This window comes from Aquila chrysaetos, chromosome 9 (genome assembly GCF_900496995.4).
Source record: "Aquila chrysaetos chrysaetos chromosome 9, bAquChr1.4, whole genome shotgun sequence".
Lineage (NCBI taxonomy): Eukaryota > Metazoa > Chordata > Aves > Accipitriformes > Accipitridae > Aquila > Aquila chrysaetos.
Window position 1 is genome coordinate 21,676,759 of NC_044012.1, and position 21,120 is coordinate 21,697,878.

At 45.3% G+C, this 21,120-nt stretch overlaps 1 protein-coding gene across 1 annotated transcript in view; it reads left to right on the forward strand.

Annotated features, from left to right (window-relative positions):
- WDR59 (WD repeat domain 59) overlaps window positions 1-21,120 on the forward strand; it is a 35,711-nt gene that overhangs the window by 625 nt on the left and 13,966 nt on the right. Inside the window, exons 2-13 of the mRNA XM_041125884.1 lie at window positions 5-122; window positions 1,075-1,152; window positions 2,221-2,377; window positions 4,107-4,186; window positions 6,381-6,513; window positions 9,630-9,754; window positions 10,644-10,808; window positions 11,634-11,729; window positions 13,118-13,274; window positions 14,567-14,636; window positions 14,908-15,061; window positions 18,870-18,926. Coding sequence (XP_040981818.1) covers window positions 5-122; window positions 1,075-1,152; window positions 2,221-2,377; window positions 4,107-4,186; window positions 6,381-6,513; window positions 9,630-9,754; window positions 10,644-10,808; window positions 11,634-11,729; window positions 13,118-13,274; window positions 14,567-14,636; window positions 14,908-15,061; window positions 18,870-18,926 — 1,390 coding nt within the window. The remainder of the gene's footprint in view (window positions 1-4; window positions 123-1,074; window positions 1,153-2,220; window positions 2,378-4,106; window positions 4,187-6,380; window positions 6,514-9,629; window positions 9,755-10,643; window positions 10,809-11,633; window positions 11,730-13,117; window positions 13,275-14,566; window positions 14,637-14,907; window positions 15,062-18,869; window positions 18,927-21,120) is intronic.

Genomic DNA, 21,120 nt, shown 5'->3' on the forward strand with positions numbered 1-21,120 from the left:
GCAGGCAACCCAGCACTGCAGTAGAGTATTTGGCAGCTCATCTCTCTAAAATCCACGGTCTGGATTGGCATCCTGACAATGAGTATACGCTAGCCACTTCCAGCCAGGACAACTCTGTCAGGGTAAGTGTTGCTTCTGGGACTCCTGCTTGGGAGATGTCAGGATGGTGGAGCAGATCCCCTTCTAATACTGCTGAAGTCTTCGGGAGTGCTTGCCATTGGCAAGATCTGTATCCTTATTTTTTGGTTTCTGGCAGCCTGTGTTTGTTGAGCCAGGGGTGTGCTTACAGAACAGGCAGAGAAGTCATTGCAGGATGGGTGCACATATGTTTGCCACATATCTGTGGTGGTTTGGGCAGTACTGAAGCTGAAAACAACAACCTCTGCCTGTTGCTTGCCAGAAGGGAGCTGGCCACATATGCCAGAAGAGCCATCTTCCTAAGATGCAGTGTTGCCAGTCTCAGACTGATTACAGCAACCTGGGGAGAGACATACTCCAGCCCCTAGGGTTCCCAAACTCATGTCAAATCAGGTTATCAATAAGAGACTGCCTGCAAGCATTGCTATGCTGGGCCTTTTACTTGTGGGGAAATAGTGTGCTTTGTATGTCAGCCAAATGGAGTTCATTCACATTTAGCTCAGCTCTGAGGCAAATGCAATTGATGTGTATTCTAGCAAAGCAAAAGGTTAGATTCTTCATTACAAAATTAGCAGTAACAGCAGGGTGGGCCTGCCTCCAGTCTGGACTGGCACATTGGCTGGGAGCCTGCAGGGTACCTTGTAGCTCTGAAAGCCCAAGCAGGCTGCCTGTCTCCCTGCTCTGATTACTCAAGCTATGTTCACTGTGAATATGACCCCAAGTCACTCGTTGTCTAAGGGATGCTGCCAGATGCTGGTAGCTTGATATTTGTCCTTTGGGGCCATCTCTGCTGCTAATGAATGGGATTACTAATGATGCTGTGGGCACCCTGGCATATTTTTTGCTCTGTTATATCTGCAAGCCACATGGAAAACTGCAGCCTGAAAGTATAGCCAGCTGACTCCTGCCTTTGCTTGTCTTTTTGGGTTTTTGAAGTTCTGGGATTACCGTCAGCCTCGGAAATACCTCAATATCCTTCCCTGCCAGGTTCCCGTCTGGAAGGCAAGATACACGGTGAGTGAGAAACTCCCACCAGCCCTGCTTGTGCTGTGAGAGCAAATGCAGAAAGGGCCATTAAATAAAGAAAAGCTGCTGAAGGGCTTCTCACCAGTTCTACTGCTGGACATAATTAAGTTGATTTTAAAAATCCCTTTTGGTGCTTAAAAGGCCTAGAAAAGCAACATCCTTAATGGAGGGCACTCAGGAGAAGGAACGACTAGCAGTGTGAGATCCCAGTCTTGGGCATCATCCTCCTGGGGGGTGAAAACCCCGGTGCAGGTGGATGGCTCTGGGAGCAGGAGGCTTAGAAAGTGGCTGCTGGTCTTGCTGTTCTTTTTTTCCACTCGGATCCAGTATGGGTACCTGTTGCACAGAGCAGTGCAGTGGTCTTCTTCCCTCTCTGAGTGCCTCTTTTACTCCCAGGGTTTCCAAGTGTGCCACAGTGGGCTCTTACAGCATATCAAATCTAAGAACTGTTGCCTTTTATAGAGCAAGCACCCAGCCATGTGAAGCTAAGGCTCTTAACGTCAGTCATATCCATTCTCTTCCCCAGACATCTGAATGTGGCCTGAAGCCAGTGCTGGGCCTTGAATCTTTGATCCTCTTTTCCTGTCCCCATGGTGGAGGATGTAGGACTGGGTTCCAGTGTTCCTCTGAGCGTCGTGACCCTGAGCAGCTGCTGGGGCTCAATCCCCAGGTAGCAGTTCTTGCAGCTCTAGGCAAACTGCAGTAAAGATCCCATGGGAAAAATCAAGGGTGAAATCCTTCCAGCCTCACAGCTGAAAAGTGAGGAAGCAGCAGAAAGAAATAGTTAAGTGAGCTGCCTTGAATATCTCGAAGTGTACTACATCTTTTCCCTTGTAAGACACTGGTTTTGCACAGCAATTGCCTTGGACACCCGCCCCCCCCCCCCCCCCCCCCCCCCCCCCCCCCCCCCCCAGTTTTAGGCCTGGTTCTGTTTTGTGATGAGCTCCTTTAAAACCCACACATTCTTGGTAGGAAAAGGAAAAAATTAGAGCATGATAACAGTGGCATGGGAGCATAACTTCCCAAGGCTAACTGGAAGGGTGTTTCTCTCTCAAGCCTTTCAGCAATGGGCTGGTGACAGTGATGGTCCCTCAGCTCCGTCGGGAGAACAGTCTCCTTCTCTGGAATGTCTTTGACTTGAACACGCCTGTCCACACTTTTGTGGGACATGATGACGTGGTGCTGGAGTTTCAGTGGAGGAAGCAGAAAGAAGGTGAGTTCAGGGCTGGATATACTCTCTCCCCTGCGCTGTGGCCATCAGCTAAACAGGGGTGTGGAGGCCTGGCTCCCGGCTGCACTGCTTATGCTATCACCATTTGACTCTTGCCTTTCCTTGGAGTAGCTCCTGCCCACTTTCCTGCCTCCCCTCAAGCTACAGCTGGTTTATAGTTGTTTTATGGCACTGCCCACAGAAGCATTGCCCTGTTGTTTCCATGCTAACAAAGCAAATCCACCTAATGCTGAGTGGGTCAGCGGTGACTCTTAATTGCTTCCACTCTCCTGTGAGTCTATTTTTAAATGGATCTTTCAAAATAAATTGTACAAACTATTAGATGGGTGCATGAGTGCAGACACCCTCCCCCTGCTCAGAGCTGCAGGCTAACCAGTTAACCCCTCACATCACTGCCTGGATCAGCAGCCGCCAGCATATCACAGACCACAGACCTAGCGAACCCACCTTATCTGTGTGCCGGCAAAGGCGGGGGAGGAAGAGTGTGGGATAGAGAGGCTGCTATTAGAGTTCAGTCCTGACTGAATTTTCCAGCGTAGGCAGCTAAATATAGGAGATTCCATATTAGAGGTTGGATAACCACACAGACCACAGCTTTGTTTCCAGCACCTCAGCTGCCATTGACAGAACATGCATGTCTGGCTTTGGTGTCACTTGTGGTATGGCTTTGTAGTGCCGTGTAAAAGTTCTGGTCCAACCCTCTGCCACCAGCTGCTGGGGCAATTCAGTTAAGTCACCGCCTTCTCTATACCTTGTTTTTCCTCTTTCAGAAAGAGGAGAGCAATATAGAACTGTGTTAGAATCTGGAGGCACAGTCTAAGACGGCTTGTGAATGAACATTCAACAAGGCTTGAACCACAGTTGTGTTGTCTTAGCTGAGCTAATAGATATATATCCAAGGACAGAAGTTGTGCTTGTCTCAAGCAACATAAATCAATCATACAAGCATTCCAAGTCCGCTTCAATGTGGAGACAACCACGATAGCACGAATCTCGTTCCACAGAGTCTGCTGTGCTGTATTTAGACAGCCCCTGTGCCTCAGCAGAGGGTTGTAGGAAGCAGCTGTGCAGCAGCAAATTCTTAAGTGTGTAGCAGCTGTTTGACAAGGGAAACTTAAACTGTATCACAAGGCCTAAACATGGGCATAAATAAGTCTGTGTACCTTTATCTGTTGATAGATAGTATGTGGCTAGATATATTTCATTACAACCTGAACTTGTCTTGGCATCATCCAAACCTTTCAGAAGGAAAAAGGGGGAGGGTAGAACCAGCTTCTCTTAGCTTAGAAATGTTTTAAAACATCTGCCTCTTGAAACAGATATGATGAACTAAAAGATATTTTGACTTTACAGTTATCGTAAAAATAAATCTGTTTCTCAACTACATTATTTCTTCTATTTAAATAAATATTGTAGTAGATCTTGTTCATTCCTAGTTGGAAAACTTGCATCACATTTGTTATACTTACTTTGTGCTTTTCACCTCTAAATTGTACCCCATTTAGAGGTGTGGTAACAGTGGTGCAGGGAGGCATAAAGGCTGATGCACCTAGGTCAATTCAAAGCTGAAGAGGACTCACTCTGCCTTTCAGTTTAGTGCCTTATCCATTGGATCTCCCTGCTGGCTTGCTTGAATCTGCTTACACTAAACACAGGGCTGAGAGAGTCTCTGTCTTCAGCGGGGTCTGTAAGTTGTTTCTCTCCTTTTTAGGTTCTAAAGACTACCAGCTGGTTACGTGGTCCCGTGATCAGACTCTGCGGATGTGGCGGATTGACTCTCAGCTGCAGAGGGTACGTAAGCACTTTTGCTCTTGAACTGTAGACAGTTTTCTTACAGGCTGGATTCACCTCCCTTTCCTTGCGCTCCCAGTCACTCCTCTGGTATCCTAGAGCTGCAGACACAGCTGCAGCCAGCTTCTGCTTCACTTTCCTCTTCAGCCCCAGCCCAGAAACATCCCCAGGGAGACCTGTGATGAGGCCTCTCTGTGTCTGTGCCTCAAAAGCTTCTGTGGAAGTGCAAGGCCACTTTGTTGTATAACAGGAAGTGTAGAAGTCATTTGGGGAAGGTGGAGATCAGTTACAGCTTGCATTGCCTCTGAGGATGCCACCTCCATGGCTGCAAGACTGTATGACTCTTGGCATTTTAGGTATCAGGTAAATGTAGGGATTGTGCCCTCCACTTCCTCCCCTTGTTTCCATTGCCTCTTAGCCTGGTGCAGGCAGTGTAAATCTTGTTCTGCTGTCTGGCAGCAGTTACAAATTGCTGATGCAATTAATAGAACAGCTATGCTGGGTCAGACCAGAGGTTCCTGTGGCCACGATGGCCCGTATTGCCCTGTCTCATCTTCAGCTGTGGATGTCTTGGAAGGGGATAAGAATGAGGCAAGAATGGAGTGATGTTTCTCTCAAATGCCCTGCCAGCCTCCTGCAGTTTGCAGCTTAGAGGCTCATTGAGTTTGGCATCCTTGTATTTGACGGAGCTTGATGAGTTTCACTTCCCTAGACTTGTTCTGTCTTTTCTTGGACCTGTCTAAATTTTTGTCATCTTAAACATCCTATCAACAAGGAGTTTCATGGCTTTTCTGCATGTTGTGTGGAAAAACAGCTCCTTTCATTTGTTTATTTTGCAACCTGCTAGTTTCTTTACATTGAAGATGAAATGAGCAGCCATCTTGTCTGTGCTGATGATTCTGTAGACCTCCCATCATATCCCTCCTCAGCTGCCTTCTTTTTCAAGTCAAAAGGTCTTGATTTACTTCCTCCTTTGTACGAGAAATTTGATTGTCCTTTTGCCTTTCACATCCCTTTTTCAATTCTACTGTATACTTCTCGGGATGGGGATCTGTACTTTGTTCTTTCCAAAGAATTCTCAGTACTCAGTTTGTTTTTTAAATTGTCAGGCATAATTCCGTGAAGACATCAACTTAGCCTGGCATCTATGTCTTGTTCCCTCAGTCAGCTTGAACTTGCCATTTTTTCCCCTATGTGCATTGGTTTATATTTATTTGAACTGAAGTTCATCTTTCATTTTAATACAGTTACTCCTGTAAAGTCCTTCTGTGGTTGCTTGCAGTCAGCCACTCTCATTACTACCCTGAAAAACTTGGTGGCATCAGCAAACCTGGTCATGTCGCTATTCGCCTCCTATTTCAGGTTTTTAATGAATATGTTGAGAAGCATGTGTCCCAGCACAGATCCTGCAGGAATCCTGCAGGTCTGTAACAAACCTCCTCTGTGAAAAATGACCCTTTACTGCTACCTGATATATTTGCGAATATTTTATTTTTCTTGTCTTTAAATCAGTTGTTCATCCATGTCAAAGCCTTTACTCTTCCTCTGCTGGCTCCCACTCTTTTGTCCTTGTCTTTGTCTGGATCAAACTACGCACATGATGGCATGTTGCTGGTGACCAATGCTGTAATTTGCTACATTGCATCCTTATCCTTTCTCCTTCCTATATTTCTTCTCTTCCATCTTCCCTGTTTTCTTGTGCTGAACTTAAAATACAAGTTTTCATGGTCTCTTTTTGGTGCAGGACCTAGAACACTAAGTCCCCTAGTATGTTCCTGGGTCTCTAGATCCTACTGGAGTGTAAATATCAAAAGCAGAAAGTGTGCTACTATTATATCTTACCTAAAAAATTAAACCAGTTTTGACAAATTAATTCAAGAAATTAAAGTCATGTCAGCTTTAGTTTTGATTAAAGTAAAACCTCTGTTACTTAGACTGGCCTTGTCAATTAAGTGGCTTTGTAAGTGAGCAGGAGATTTGGCCAGGCTGTCTGAGGTGACAGAGCTGAGTGTGCTGGAAAGTGGAAGATCACCTGTCTTTGTCACAGAAACAATGTGGAGGTCTTAGTCATGCCTGTTACATGGACAGACCTACCTTGTAAATCCAGCTCCCTGGGCAAATGAGTTGTTCAGTGTGGCTCTTTCCGCAGCTTGGTTTCTGTTGTGCAGCATGTGGGTATGTTTGTTCTTTTCAGCTGTGTGCTAACGATATCCTGGATGGAGTTGAGGACCTCATCGATGGGATTTCTCATCTGCCAGAGCCAGACAAGACCCTTCACCCCCAGGACTCGGAGCCCCAGCATAACTCTGGACATGGGGATGAGGAAGGTGAGACGAGTGATGGGTCATGGAATTTCAAACACCAGCTGTCTTTGTGTTGGGAAGAAGATGCATTTTGGCATAAGAAAGTAACATTGTAGGCAAAGCACAAAGTGGTGCTGTTTCAAAGGTTAATGGATTCCACATCTGAGAGGAGGGAGAACACTAGGGGTTCCTCAGGATGGTCCTCCCAAGTTTTTTCTCCTCTAACACAATGATCCTAGCTGTAAAATGAAGCTCTTCCTTGTCACTAATACCATTTAATTGCATTCTCTTTAGGTCATAGTTGTGGCTTGCTGCCAAAACTAAGGCAATCGGAACATAAGTTCTGGCTCTTAAGAAGGTAGATTAGTTTAAGCTGAGAGATGAGCCCACAGAAGGGGGGAGTGTGTGGGTAAGGCACTCTAACACAAGTTGCTTACATCACACCTGGTACCCAAACATTTCTGCTGGGATCACTGTGTGAACTGACCTAACATGGAGATGTTTATCGATGTCTTCTCCCATCCATCAGAAGTAGTATGGAGAGAGCTTGTGAATTTTTGTTCAGGTATTGATGAGAGGTGGCTGAAGGCTGGCAGAGCAGAGGAGGAGGGATGGTATTTCCGACTTCTGAGTACCAGATGGGTGGATGGGAAAGGGTCAGAAGCTTTAACAGAAAGCATTGATTTGGCTTTGTGGAAGAGAAGGCATACAGGGAAGGAATGCAAAGGAGGGTTTATGTGGTTAAGGCTCTGGCCAGGTTAAACATTCAGGGTGTTAATGTTTGAAGGGTGTAAGTACCAGAATAGAAGAGATTGCAGCAGCTGAGATCCATGGTGATGACATGCATGTGAAAAAGCTATCTAGATTTCTATATCTAATACTGAGGAAGAAGAATTGGGTGCTCCCATGTCTTTGTGTCAGCTTGGGTTTAAATTCATGGTTCCTTTCTGTACTGTAGCAGGGTGCTACAATGGATCCCCATGTGAGGGGCTTACAGGAAAGTGATTTGATTCTCCTGTTGACTTGCCAACAAACTGGAGAGAAAGGGAGGAAGTGGTCCAATATCTGTCCTTTTGAATAAAGGAGCTAGCTGTGAGGTCCCTTAGGGAAGGCATCTCTTCCTAACTGAAAGTTTCCTGCCCAGCAAATCCCAGTGAAGTTCCTCTCTGCCACCTGTCCTATGTGGCAACAGAACAAGTTTCTAAAAGACGTCAGCACCTCTGTCTACATGAGGGTTTTATAATATGATAGAAAAAGCCCTGGCTACCTGTGTTCCCTATGAGCAGTACTGCGGGGGAAGCACAGCCTCTCCTGCTCCAGCTGGGAGCATTAAGTGTTCTCATTCTGGCTGCCTGACCTCTCTTTTTCCACAGGAGAGAGTTAACTCTTTCACTGTCCCTGATGAGGTCACATTCATATGTCCTATGTGGTTTCTGTGTGGGTCTGGCTTTGGTTCAGATTGGTAGGGTTTCCCTTGCCACCAAAGGGAATGAAAATGGCTTTTCTGTAGCAGGGTAGATTTTGCTGTAAATGCCATGACTGCAGGATCAATTCACAAGCAAGTCCCTAGGTAGGAATTTCAGTTCTTTCTAGCCTAAAAGCTGTTGTGGACTGTCGATGTTTCACCCTGGAGGTGGCTGCATTTCAGCTGCAAAGTCCGTGTTACATTAGTAAAGCACTTTGGGGGGATCTTTGAAGAGAACAGCGCTCTGCAGGTAAATCAGAAAGCCCACCAGCTGTGTCTTCAGTGTACAGCTCTCCTCACTGGCTGCTGCCTAAACGATCTTTAGGAATCTAGACAAATATGTGGGCTTTGGGAGGTTAGAAACTAATTGGAAGGGAATGGGAGGAGAAGACAAAGGGAGGGTACTGCCCATATTGGGAACCTCAGAGATGGCTTTTCAGTAAGCTATGTGGTGTCTTGAGCTAGAAATAATTATCTTCCATGAGAGCTACTGATCTTCCTTTAATCCCCTTTTCAGCTCCCTTTTGTGAAGTATATCTAAGCACTATAATAAAATCTCAAACAGGAATGAGTAGCTAAGCATCCTACCTATCCAAATTCAGCAACCCACTGGGCAGCAGTAAAATGAGATTTATTTGTCCCAGCAGCAAAGTCAGTAACTTTTAGGCAAATGCCTGTAAAAGAATAGCTTTTTTTTTGCATTTCTTGTCATTTATTTTTTTGCTAGGAATAGTCTGCAATGTGATATTGCAAGCTCAAGAATGACAGCTGAATAATTGGGACTTCCCTTGTGTCCTTGGAACAATCATCAAAAAATACATTTGTTCTTCTTAAGAAGCAGTGCCAGAGCGAAACACCCTTCAGAAGGAGCTGCCCCTGCCCTAATGGGGGTACATAGCAAGATACACAGCAAAAGCCAGGCACGACCACAGGCAGGGACCAGTTCTTCTGAAACTCAGTCAAGTTTGCTATCTTAACCATAATTCCTTGTGTCCTGCAGCTCTTGCCTGGCTGTTTAAATGTATTCTGGCCTTCAGGGGTTATTGTACTCCTGAAAACTGTTGGAACTGGATGGCTAGACTCAACATTTAGATGAGTTAAAGACCGTTAAAACACTAGAGTGCTTTGCGATGTTAAATGCAAACGGCTGCTACAAATGAATTAAGCCTCTACTAGGGCCAGAAATACCCTCTTCTCTCTCTCGAAGCCTTATTATGCTTTGGAAGCATTCCATGAAAACCAAGAGCAGTGGGGTGTGAATCCCAAAGACCAGAGCTCCTCCTGGAGACTGCTTTGGCAGCAATTCGTTCCTGCTGATCTGAGAGGCTCCAGTTCAGCTGTTTGTGACTCTGGCAGTACTGTGTAGGGAGGAGAAGGGGTCTCAAATGAGCAGAGACAGACCATTTAGGGCTATACAGAGTACAGGCAGCTTCTCTAAACTTCCTGGAAACCTATGTGCAGACAGGTTTATTTTTTTGAAGAGCAAGGCTCAGAAGCCTGCCTCTAAACAACAGCTGAGACCCTCCAGCTCACAGGTCTTTGCCAGGTAAAACTCAAACCTCCATGTGTCAGAAGAGCAGAGGAAAGCCTGCCGTCTTGGCTGCCTCCTGGCATTGCATGCCAAAAGTCTGTCTATTACAGCTTTTCTCAACCTGTTCTCCATCTTTCCTGTCAGCCTTAAAAGAAGATTTCCTGAATGACCCCCTGGTGGGAGAGAAAACGGACCAACTGGGACTGCCTCAAACACTGCAGCAGGAGTTTTCACTGATCAACGTGCAGATCCGAAATGTCAATGTGGAGGTAAAGAGTTTCCTTTTTCTGGCTTGTTAGGAGGGGATGTGGGCAGGCTGGCTCATTGGAGCCTTTAGAGGGGAACCTTCTTTGCTGCAGTGACTACTCTCTGTAAACAAGGTTTATTTTGAGCCATAGAGATCCTCTTGGCCAGGGATAGTAGGAAAGAGGATAATCTGAGACACTGGGAGTGAGGGAGGTGTTTCAGCACAGTAAGTACACTGGCTGGTCCCGAGAAGGCTGGATGGTGTTCTCTTCTCTGCCTCGATGGCAGAGTGGAAAGTGACTTGTTCCACTACATGCAGCTGATCTCATTTCAACTGTTTATGAACCCGATCTGCTGAGCCCTCCTTATGCTGCACTCACTCTCTCATTTTTGGCATCTCCCTTGCACGCCAAATACTCCTCTGTGCATGGAAGCTGGCTGGAGACACAGCACTGTGCTGGGATGGGAGGCTTGAGGCAGCTGACTGTCTCCTTTCCCCACCCCTGTGATTTCAGAGCTCACGACATGATCCTGATGTAGTTTTCTGAGACAGTGGTATGTGATCTTAGATGGTGCCCATTACTGCTGCACTGGGCCTGGAGCTCTCCAGGGCCAAGTGAAGTGGGCTGGGGTGCAGTGGCTGTTGGGAGTAGAGCCTGATTCCTGGCGCTACCTAGGCTGGCTGTGGTCTCCAGATGCTGGGATGCTGGATGGGCAGTCTGCTAGTGCGAGCCGAGTCTGTCCCCATCTGCCTGGGGTTTTTTTGCTGTCACTGTGTTCACTACTCTTGGAAACAGCATGACTTCATCTTATGGGTGTGCAGAGGAATCAGCCCCTCAGCATGAACTTAAGCCACTATAAGTTTGAAAGTCCTTGGAGATCTAACTACAGAGCAATTGCTTTTCCTCACAGATGGATGCAGTGAGTCGTAGCTGTACAGTGTCAGTGCACTGTGGCAACCACAGAGTCAGGATGCTGGTGATGTTCCCTGTCCAGTACCCCAATAATGCTGCACCGTCCTTCCAGTTCATCAACCCAACCTCGATCACTGCCTCCATGAAAGCAAAGCTGCTGAAGGTGTGTGGGGAGTATACACTGTCTTTATAAATATATAAATGCTGGACACTTGATGTCTAGATTACTGACACAATAAAACATCTGACCTTCCTGAAGGCATACCACAGGTTGCTTTGAACTGATACATTGTGGAGCTCCTAGGGTGAGGTTTTTGTTGGCCTTGCAGCCCAGTATTTGCCTTTCTCCACTGCTGCTTTTTAAACATGTGTTCTTCACTGCTACTCTATTCTGGTGTGATGTGTATTGCCTGAGGATCCCTAACATCCTTCTCCTCACGCAGATGGCTCCAACACCATAATAGACAAAATGACCAGCTAAGCATCCAGCTGCAGAAAGATAATATTTTTGAGCTGGGATGTTGCCTCCTGCTCTCCTCCACAAACTGTTTTAAAAATGAGGGGACTTTTTACACAGGCCCTGCTAATTCCAGAGCAGATGTTTGATCATCTAGTGTAAGGAGTTGTATTGGTGATGAAATCCCTTCCCCAGCAGCAAGTAGATGGATCAATTTGGGTTCCTTCCTGAAAAAAACTGATCCAATTTGCCACAAACTGCTATGAAACATATGGGCTACAGTAGTATAGAAGCCCAAATCCTGGCTCAGAGTGTGCTGAATCTAGGTGAACCCTCAGTGCTCTGATCAAAGCTCACAGTTGTTCCTCAAAGCAAACAGCACACCAGTGGGTCAGTGTGGCTCCAGTGGATGTTAGGTGTTGTCTTTGGCCTCTCTGGATCCTGGCATCTTAGCTGCTCTGCAGACCAAAAAGGATGTGGGGAAGGTGTGGATGTAACCATGATTCAAGCTGCATCTTGTATGAATTCCAGATATTGAAAGACACTTCTCTGCAGAAAGTGAAGCGGAACCAGAGCTGCCTGGAGCCCTGCCTGCGTCAGCTGGTCTCCTGGCTGGAGTCTGTTGTGGTATGGAGAACTGCATGGGCTTTCTGCCCTAGTTTGTTGTCTTCTCCCACATCCCACACTTATGACTCTGCAGTGAGAGTCCGGCCTCATTAGACATGTAAATAGACCCCTGTGACTGGCCATTACATTTGTGTAAGCACTTCTGGTTAATGTTGAAGAAAACTGGGCGGATGATTAGATGTGTTTGTTTCTGAAAATCAGGCCCTGAAGATTTGCTGCTTTGGGGAACTCTGCATGCTCACTGATATTGAGGTTAGCAGGAATGGCTGGGGGTTGGAGCATCTTAGTGGTGCATGGTAGTTTCCCAGCTCAGAGAATATCTCACTGAGTGCCAGGGCATGATTATCATCTGTGAGAGAAGATAAGAGGTCTCAGGGAGCTGATGGATTCATTCTTGTCTGAAAGGCAGTGGCAGATGTCTTTATCTCCTCAGTTCTAGTCAAAGATCCTGCTAGTCCTATTCTAGGGTCTTTGTTTTTTTCCCTTGAAAAAAAAAAAGCTGTGAAAGTCTGTTTTTTCTGAAGCCTTGTGCTGAGGTTTTGTAGGGATGATACTGCAGATAAATCCAAGTCACGCTCTGCCCTTAGCTGAGAGATCTGTGATACCTACTCAGCATCCCTGTGTCAGGTATTAGGTCTGTGTGTGGGTGATGTGTGTCAGAGTGGGAGATTTTAGCATTCTGGAAAAGCTTGGAGAGTCTCCTCAGGTTTCCTTTCCAAGAGGTTTTGTTTATTCATCACAAATAAAGGGCTTTTTTTTACATGGAAAGGCTTAATTCTGTTTGATTTCAGCAATAATGTTGTAAGAATGGGAACTTTCTCCATTGTATGGAAATCTGATGACTCAAGCCATGCACTGCTGCCTTTAAAGAATTCCTTTAGACCTAAGCCATAGTACTCTTTATCCAAATAAATGCAGATTTCAGCCAAAATTCCTATGGATAGGCCTGAGGTCCCCCAGTGTTTTGCACCACCTGCCTTCCTCACTTCAAGACTCCCAGCCTGCATTTGACCCCCTGCAGTTGTATGGCATTCCTATTTAAGGAGCCTTTGTCTCACTTGCATCATTGAGGTATCAGGTTTAGCTCAACTCCCTGTCTTGAGATTCATATCCAGAGTCTGAAGGTCAGATTTTCTGTATAGTTTCCCACTGTTTCACCCTAAGTTAAGCTCTGTATTTCAACATAGCTATGGTGGGAAAGAAGCCCTTTCCTCAAAGGTAAATGTGCTTGTAAGTGCCTTTGCAGCCAGAGCAATAACCATGCTCTGTGCTTGATCTGCTCTGGCTCAAAGAGCAAGCACCTTCCATGAGGCTGCTTGGCCCTGCGATGCCTAGTGCTCCAGCTGGGTTTCCTTCCTGTGTGACTTCTTGGGTAACTTCTGTTTCAGAACCAAGAGGACAGCACGTCCAGCAATCCCTACGCTTTGTCAAACTCCGTAACACCCCCCTTGCCCACGTTCGCCCGGGTCTCCAATGCCTATGGCTCCTACCAGGACTCTAACATCCCATTTCCACGGACCTCTGGAGCCAGGTTCTGTGGTGCAGGTTAGCCCCATCGCTGATTATGTTACAACAGCTACCTGGGGAACGGTCCTTTCAATGTCTTGGGGAACAGTTGCCTCTGAACAAGACGAGGCTTTGGTCACTGCCATGCAAGGAGTAGGAAATGGTATTACAGTAGCGATGTGATAAATTTACAGATAATGAGACTAGTTAGCAACTGTTTGCAGTTGGTGTTGCATGCAGGATTCTAGGATTTGGAAATCCAGGGCTAGTTGAAGAGATGGCCTTTGGCTTGTGACATGCCAGAGGTATTGACAGACCTGTCTTTTACAGAAGTCTGGAAATAGCTATTTTCCTTGCCTAGTTCTCTCCTACCGGCATCAAATTGCTGGACATATTCTGGTGCTCAGTCTTCACAAAATTCCTGTGATTTGGGGTTGAACTTACCCCTTGCTGAAACCATATTCTTGTTACTAACCACTCTTTTCGTATTTTTCAACCTTTCTGTTATCCAAAATAGCTTTTACAAGGTCATTGGGAAACTTCTTCTAAGTGGGAGAGGGGGTACAATCACGTCCAGGTTTCCAGGAGAGTGTACAGTGCAAAGAACATCCTTAAAAAACAGGTTATGCTCTGAGTAAGAGCTGTTAAGTTTCACTGAGCTGTTTCAGATGCAAGCATGCCTCCTCCGGACCTGACTGCATCCCAATTTGAGCATGTTTTGAAAGCTAGTTTTCATACAGGCCTCACCGAATTCCCAGCAAAAGTAAAACAAAGTAGTATTGTGTTGAGTAGGGTCAGTGAAACCTGCTAAGTCCTGAAACTCTTGCAAGAGTGGGTGTCTGAAGACACTTGAGATGTTAACAAATGGGGTAAGGCTTGTGAGAGAGTGCTTTGAAACCCCCAGATGGCTGGGGTTATCCTTTTGAAGAGGAGAGTTGTACAAGCTGCAATGGTTTCTCTGCATAGCCAAACATCACCTCACTTGCCTCTGGAGTATCAGTGCTTGACAAGTGCTGGTGAAGAGTTAAAACATGAGTATGTATTTGTTAATTTTGTTTTCCTGTCTTTTCTCTAACATCTGTAAGCCACTTGAGATGGTGCTTTTAAGACAATCATCTCAACAAAACATGCTCTTTAATGGGTTTGCAGGGAGTGGATTTGGGTTGAGAAAATGTGGTTGTCTACTTGTAGTTTAAAAGCTCTCAGAGTAGTGGATGGGCACCCAGCCCCTTGGCTCTGATACCTTAAATGACCGGGTTTCCCTGTGTAATCCACCCCTGGGTAATCTGCTCCTCGTTGCATGATCTTTAGGCCATGTCCTGTCTCTTCAGGGTACCTGGTGTATTTCACGAGACCCATGACCATGCACCGTGCAGTGTCCCCGACGGAGCCCACACCCAGGTGAGTACCCTGAGTCACATTTGAGGTGTGCTGCTGTCATGGGCAGGAAAGCAGCAAGAGCATCAGATCCTGCACTGAAGCTACTGACCTCTAGTGTTAGCTGTGCCCTCGACACAGAGAGCCTGGTCCCTTCTATTACCGGCCCTCAGCAGAGACTCTTTCAAAACACCCGAAACATTGCTAGCAGCTTGGGTTAGTGGTGATGTCAGTGTGAGCCTCCAGGGCAATCTGGAGGGTGAAAGCTCCTGAAAATGTATTCTCTTGTTTCTAGGTCCCTGTCAGCTTTATCAGCGTACCATAGTGGCCTCATTACTCCAATGAAGATCCGCACAGAGACTCCAGGCAATCTGCGTTTGTACAGTGGGAGTCCAACACGCAGCGAGAAAGAACAGGTCTCCATTAGCTCCTTCTACTACAAAGAGAGGGTAAGTACCAGACTAAAAAACCTTTCCTAACACTTCAGCTTTTGTGATCTGTATTCCTTTCATACATCTGTGAGCATTGCTAGTAAAAGAACCTTCATATTCCTCTTAAGAAGGCATCTTTTTCCAGGCAGCTCTGTAAAAATATCAAATGGGTTTATCTCCTATTAGTATCTTCTTTACTGATCCTCTCTAGCATTTGACCTGCTTATTTTGATATTTCTCTACACTGACCATCACAGCTTCCTTCAGTGCATTACACTGTGCGTTACGTAGGGTTAAAATCTCACACTTAAGAAGTTGTAGTCTCCAGATAAGTACATGTAGGCAGCTCTGCTTTTCTCAGTATTCCCTGACTCCCTCACTGCCAAGAGTTGTGGCTCTCTGCAGCTTACTGGCAACCTCTCCTGGGTTATGGGGTATGTTTGGTTATTTCTATTACAAGTTTCTTTCAGGGATATGTGCCCCTTTGGACTTTTTTTTTTTTTTTTTTAATAAAAATAATTCCTACATGATTTTTCAAAGATATTCCAGTCCACATACTTCTGGTTTAGGTGTAGGTCTTGCTGTCATTGCTGTTTACAAGCAAGGCTTTGGGGGAGAGTGGGATTGTTTCCTTCTGGGACACAGAGAGTGAGGAAGATCTGTTGGTAATTGTAGGGTGACTGTAAGGTAGTTCTGAAGCAGCTGAGGGCACGGTGTGCCTGGAGCAGATGCTGTGGGAGTAATAGGCTGTGCAGCTTGCTCAGAAACAAACTCTCTGTGCTTCAGCAGGGGGTGAAGTGGCTTGCAAAAATACAGTAAGCTTCTACCAAGAGCCTGAGAATTTGGAGCGTACATGTAGTTTGCCCACTGTCCATGCTGAGGGCACTAATCTGCTGCAGCAATGGAGAGCTTCCAGGTACCCCAAGGAAAACAGAGAGCTGCCTGCACTCTGCTGCAGCGGAGCTTGGGAACTCCTGTCCTGGGATTAGAGGGAAAGTCAGACCCTTGAGCTCTCATCCTTGGCACTGAAAGAGGTCTTGATTCGCCAGTAGTGCTGGACATGACAGCCTCTGGGACTTTGTCCTGCTTACATGATGTGAGTTAGTCATTACACCTACCAGCTGTGGGGAGAGTCTCTGTCCCCATTGAAGCTTTGCCTCCGTACAGATCCCAAAAGACTCTCAGAGTCCCCATTCTGTTTTTTTTCCCCACACAAACTTCTTTTTGATGAGAAGAGAAAATGGTGCTGCCTGGTACAAGAATTACAGCCTGTTCTAGTCTTTGCAGGAGAGTTTATTTAAAGAGCTACCTCTGTCCTCTGCAGTGTGCTTGTCTCTGACACGCAGCTCTCTAAGATGACAGACAAGGCTAAAAATAACATGTGGAAGCAGCTTGGTGCAATTTCATGTGACCTGTCTCCCCAGCCCTGGTATTGATGGCAACAAGATTTTTGTCACGGGGAAAAAAAATTGAGAGAACAAAGCATGTGTGTAGCCATGTCTGCTGAAAGCCAGAAAAAATTCCTGTGCTCCCCTTCCCCCTGCCAAGCTAGCTCCTCACATGCTGGATTGGAAGAAGTTTAAGGGCCCTAGTAGGGAGCTAGCTCCAATGTTCTTGCAGATGAAATAGTTTAAAAAAAAAAAAAAAAAAAAACCAAACCAAAAATGCATCCCCTTTCAGCAAAGGTTTTCTGATTCTTCAGGAGCTGATGTCATGGCCTCTGTTAGATCAATGCTACATATTTTCATGTCATTTCATTGTGAGGATTTTTAAAAGCCCAGACTCTGAATTTAGTTAACTCCTTTCTCTGAAGCTTGGATTTTATATTTGCATTAAATAAAAGTTAAAATTTTGTGTGTTAAACTCTGATATTATATAACTTCAGCCCCAAAACTGAATTTGTCAGCGATAACCAGGTATTTAAATCCCATGTAGCAACAACTGGCATCGCCACCATTAGCAAACAAATGGAATTTCGCCATTGCTAGACAGGAAATATGTCTTGTTCCCATAAAGGCAGGGGAGCTGCTGAACCCAGCAGAGATCTCCTTAGTAAACCAAAATGAAACTAAATCTGGCATGAGACTTTCTGTGCTCATTTAAATGTGTGTGTATATATATACACACACAGAGAGACACACACACACACACATATATATATATCTATATATCTTTTTATTCACACATGCACACTTCTCCTTTCTTCCTTCCTCTTTTTCACTCCTCAAAAAAAAACCCCACTAAAGAATAGTAGTCAGCAGAAAGGAGAAGCTGTATCTATACTGTGGCAATGCCATCAGTGTTTCAAACCTGGATGTCCCTTAAAGAAGGTGCCATGGCTGTGGTTTTCTCCCCCCTAGTTAGAGGGTCATGCCAGTGGGGACCTGGGAACAGCTCAGCCTTGCCTGAGGGACAGCTGTACACAGGGTTGGTGACAGCAGTGTCCTCAATGCTTCCCATTGGGGAATTTGGCAGGGCTTGGAAACTGCTGCTTCTCAGGACATCCCTCAGGCTTTGCCTGGTGCCCACCCGGTTGCAGAGCTCTCAAACTTGCAGCACATGGGAGCATAGGCTGGCAGCAGTGGCTGCCTACAGGATAGCAGGACTTTGCCGGGGCGACTGAGCTTAGTTTTGTTTCTTCTCCACTGTACCGCATTTCCTTCAACTAACCCTTTTCTCCTTCTCTTGTGAGGCCTGGTGGAGGAACCTGTAGCACAAGGCTACAGTCTTCTCTCTTTCTGTAGGGCTCTGCAGCCAGGCTAATCCCTCGGCTCCCTGACTGCAGGGTTCTCCCAGCAGTGAGATGCAAGGGAAGGTAGAGGCTGAAGGCATGACTGATGGTCCTAACTGCCTATCATCAGCTGGAAATAAATGTAAAATACATTGCACACGATACAAATAACCTTTTTTATTGTGTTGACTCTTACAGAACTATAACAGAAAATTTTTTTTCAACTGAGTGCACAGTAATGTGCTTTGAGGGATTCCATTTATTTTTGCTATAATACTGCATTGAGTAGTTAATGAAATGTCTGCAAGTTCGTAATGGAAGCCTACTTTGGACCTATTCTGCATAGACAGTCAGTGAATTTGATTGCTCGCTCAACCTGAATGAGTTCCTCAACCTATAATGACAATTTCCACATGGCCCTGCCAAGTAGCTGGGTCTCTACATCCTTCTAATATCCTGACAAGTGGCTTTTGTTTTTTAAAATGAAAGCAAACAGTTACAGCAGGTTCCAGTGAATGAAGTCCTGGAGGATGCTGGATGTTAAAGGGATATCTGAGTAAGCAGGAGTGTTTATTTAGCTTCCTGCAGATTTCTGTGCCATGGTGCTGGACAGATGTGTTAAAAATGATGCAGTCTGCACTTAGCTGCCTTCCTCTTCAGCCAAGAGGAGTAAAACTGGTTAGAGCAAGAGCCTGGCATGTGGGGCACCAGGATGTTGTCCTCTGCTCTGCTGTCAATTCATGGTATGAACAAGGTCACATGAAGCAGTTCAGTGCTTCTTGCAGCAATATAACTCTGTGTGGAAGACTTTATTCAGATTTGTGGTTGACAAAGTCTTCCACAGTGTCTGTGTGGAGCACAGACACAGCAGCCCTTGCTTTTCCAGGGCTGTAGGTGATGTTGTATAGTATAATTGTGTGTGGATAAAAGTGGGGATCGTGGTTTGCAACTGTTTGTTGTGTAACAGAACCATTGGGAACAGTATCTTTTACTCTGCTGGTTCAGGGCACTTTTCATTTCAGTTTATTTACCTTTGTCTTTAATTTTCTTGGTGTCTTTCTTCCCTTTTCCTGGGTATAACGTTTTCACATACAGATGTCTCCTCGCTCTGCCCGGCGACGTTGGTCCATACAAGCAATTAACGACTTCCCGGTACTGTGCGCTGTGCTAATACTGTCCTTGATATAACCCTGTCTTCTGCCCAAGGCCCAAGAATAAAATGCCACCTGCCTGCCTTTGAGTAACCTGCACAGAGGTGGGGGACTTGCACTCCACACAGGGCTTCAGTAAGAGTGAATGCACGTGTAAGTGGACAGGAGCAGACACTAGTTTGCAGGGTACAAATACCAACCTACAACATGCCTATTTTACTTGGTCTAGCAGTCAGGAAAGGATGCCAAGGGGTAGTTTGAAGTGTAAGAAAAGATCAACCTCTAAGAAACAGAGTGTGTGCTGCAGAGGAGCTGAATGATTATTATGCATCATCAACCAACTGATGAGACTAACATTAGAGCACCTTGTTTCTGAAAAAGATGAAGCCTTGCTGAAGAGGGAGAGTTACTTAAGAGCTGTGGAAGAAACAAACTGGTTGAGTTGCTGACAATGATCTGTCATCTCATTAAAATGAGCTGCCTATTCTCAGTGCAATGCACCATAAAGTCTTATTTCCTGGAGCAATAAATAGAATTTCTCCTTAATTTGTGATCTTCTCCCAGCCCTTGGAATCGCACCACCCTGCGTTCAGTTCGAGTTGTTGCACTTCCAGCCACCCTGGCAGGTACTCCCTCCTGCTGGCACCTGCCCTTTCGAGACTGCTTTGACAGTCATTTTCCATTAGTCACGTCCACGTGTCCCTCAAGCTTGAACATCATTCATGTGAACATCTTGATGATATCAGCATTGCTCAAGCTGTGCTGTAAATTTGGGCAATTACTATCTCATCACTCATCTGCCAAGCATAGGCAAAGCTTAGAAAACTCCATTTCAATTTAAAGATGATCTCTTCAGATCCGTTTTTCTTAATGTCTGTGTGAACAACTGTTTTTTCACAGCTGCTGTCCTTCATGCTATCTCTTCATAAGACAGCAGGGAATAAAATAGAATCCTGTAACACCTAATTTAACTTGGTATAATAGGATCAAGCCTTCCTAATTAACAACAGTTCTAAGGCTATACTAGCAAATAATAGGTGAAAGAAACCAGAAGTAATTTACTTGACTCCATCAAGGCTTTTTGCAAAGAGCTAATGAAGAAATGTGAGCAGTGGAGACAAGAAATGGAGTTCTGTCTTGGATCAGGAACAGACTGAAAGAAAGAAAACCAAGCAAGGAACTTGCCAGCTTGTGGTGTGGTAAATTGTGGTGCACAAAGGGCCACAGTTTTAATTCCCTTACCACTGGCTTGGAAGGAAGAACAAGTAGCGATGTGATAAAGTTATATATAATTTTGTGTAATGTATACTTAAAAATGATACATGGATTAGTCCAAGTCTTGAAGGATTGATTGTATTTGTGGATAACCTTTGGAAGAGGCTAATCATGCTCTTTAAAGCGGGCAATAGCGCCCAAGGCGAAGACATGGGCATGCACAAGGAGAGGTGTGGATTATTTGTGCAGACCTTCCTTCTGGAAGAATTGCTCGGCATTGCTCAAGGTGCTCAGGGAAGCAAGAGCTTAGCAAGTCTAGAAGAAGAAATAACTCCTCCTTCTTTCTAGGTAATGACTAGCCTCCACTTCAGAAATCCCTGTGCTTCAGGGCAGGTGCCAGCTATTAATTGATGTAAGCTATAAAGAAATATTCCTGCTGTGGGGCACTTGATTCAAAAGTGCCTCAGATTGGTTTTTTTAGCCCTTTTGTGGAAGGTGCCTGGTACTGTGGGAGGTGCTGGAAATAGTAAATGTTGATTATTTTGAAGAGAAAATCCAGGCAGTGCTGCGTGACCTGCATGGGGGAGTTAATCTGTAGGCAGTTGTTCAGAATAAAGGAGCATAGCTTTCTCTAAGGAGCCAGCAATTTTTAAATTTTATTTAAAAAAAATAATACTAGAAGCAGCTTGAAACTGACTTCTAGCAGGTTTAACTCTTTATTTCGTAAATGCCTTATTGCAGCTTAATCTTCAGCATCAAGTCTGTTCCCTTCTGTCCGGAACCTTTCTCTTTGTCCTACTAATACCAGTTTATACCACAAACCCTGAAATTTTGCATACGCTTATGTGAAACAGGCACTTCACATTTCACGATGCTACTTACAGCACTGCCTGCCTCAGCAGGATCCAAAGACACACATACCCAACTGTTCAGCATCCTTTCCAAGCAGGCATGCAGCATTTTCTAACTACTTCTGCTGA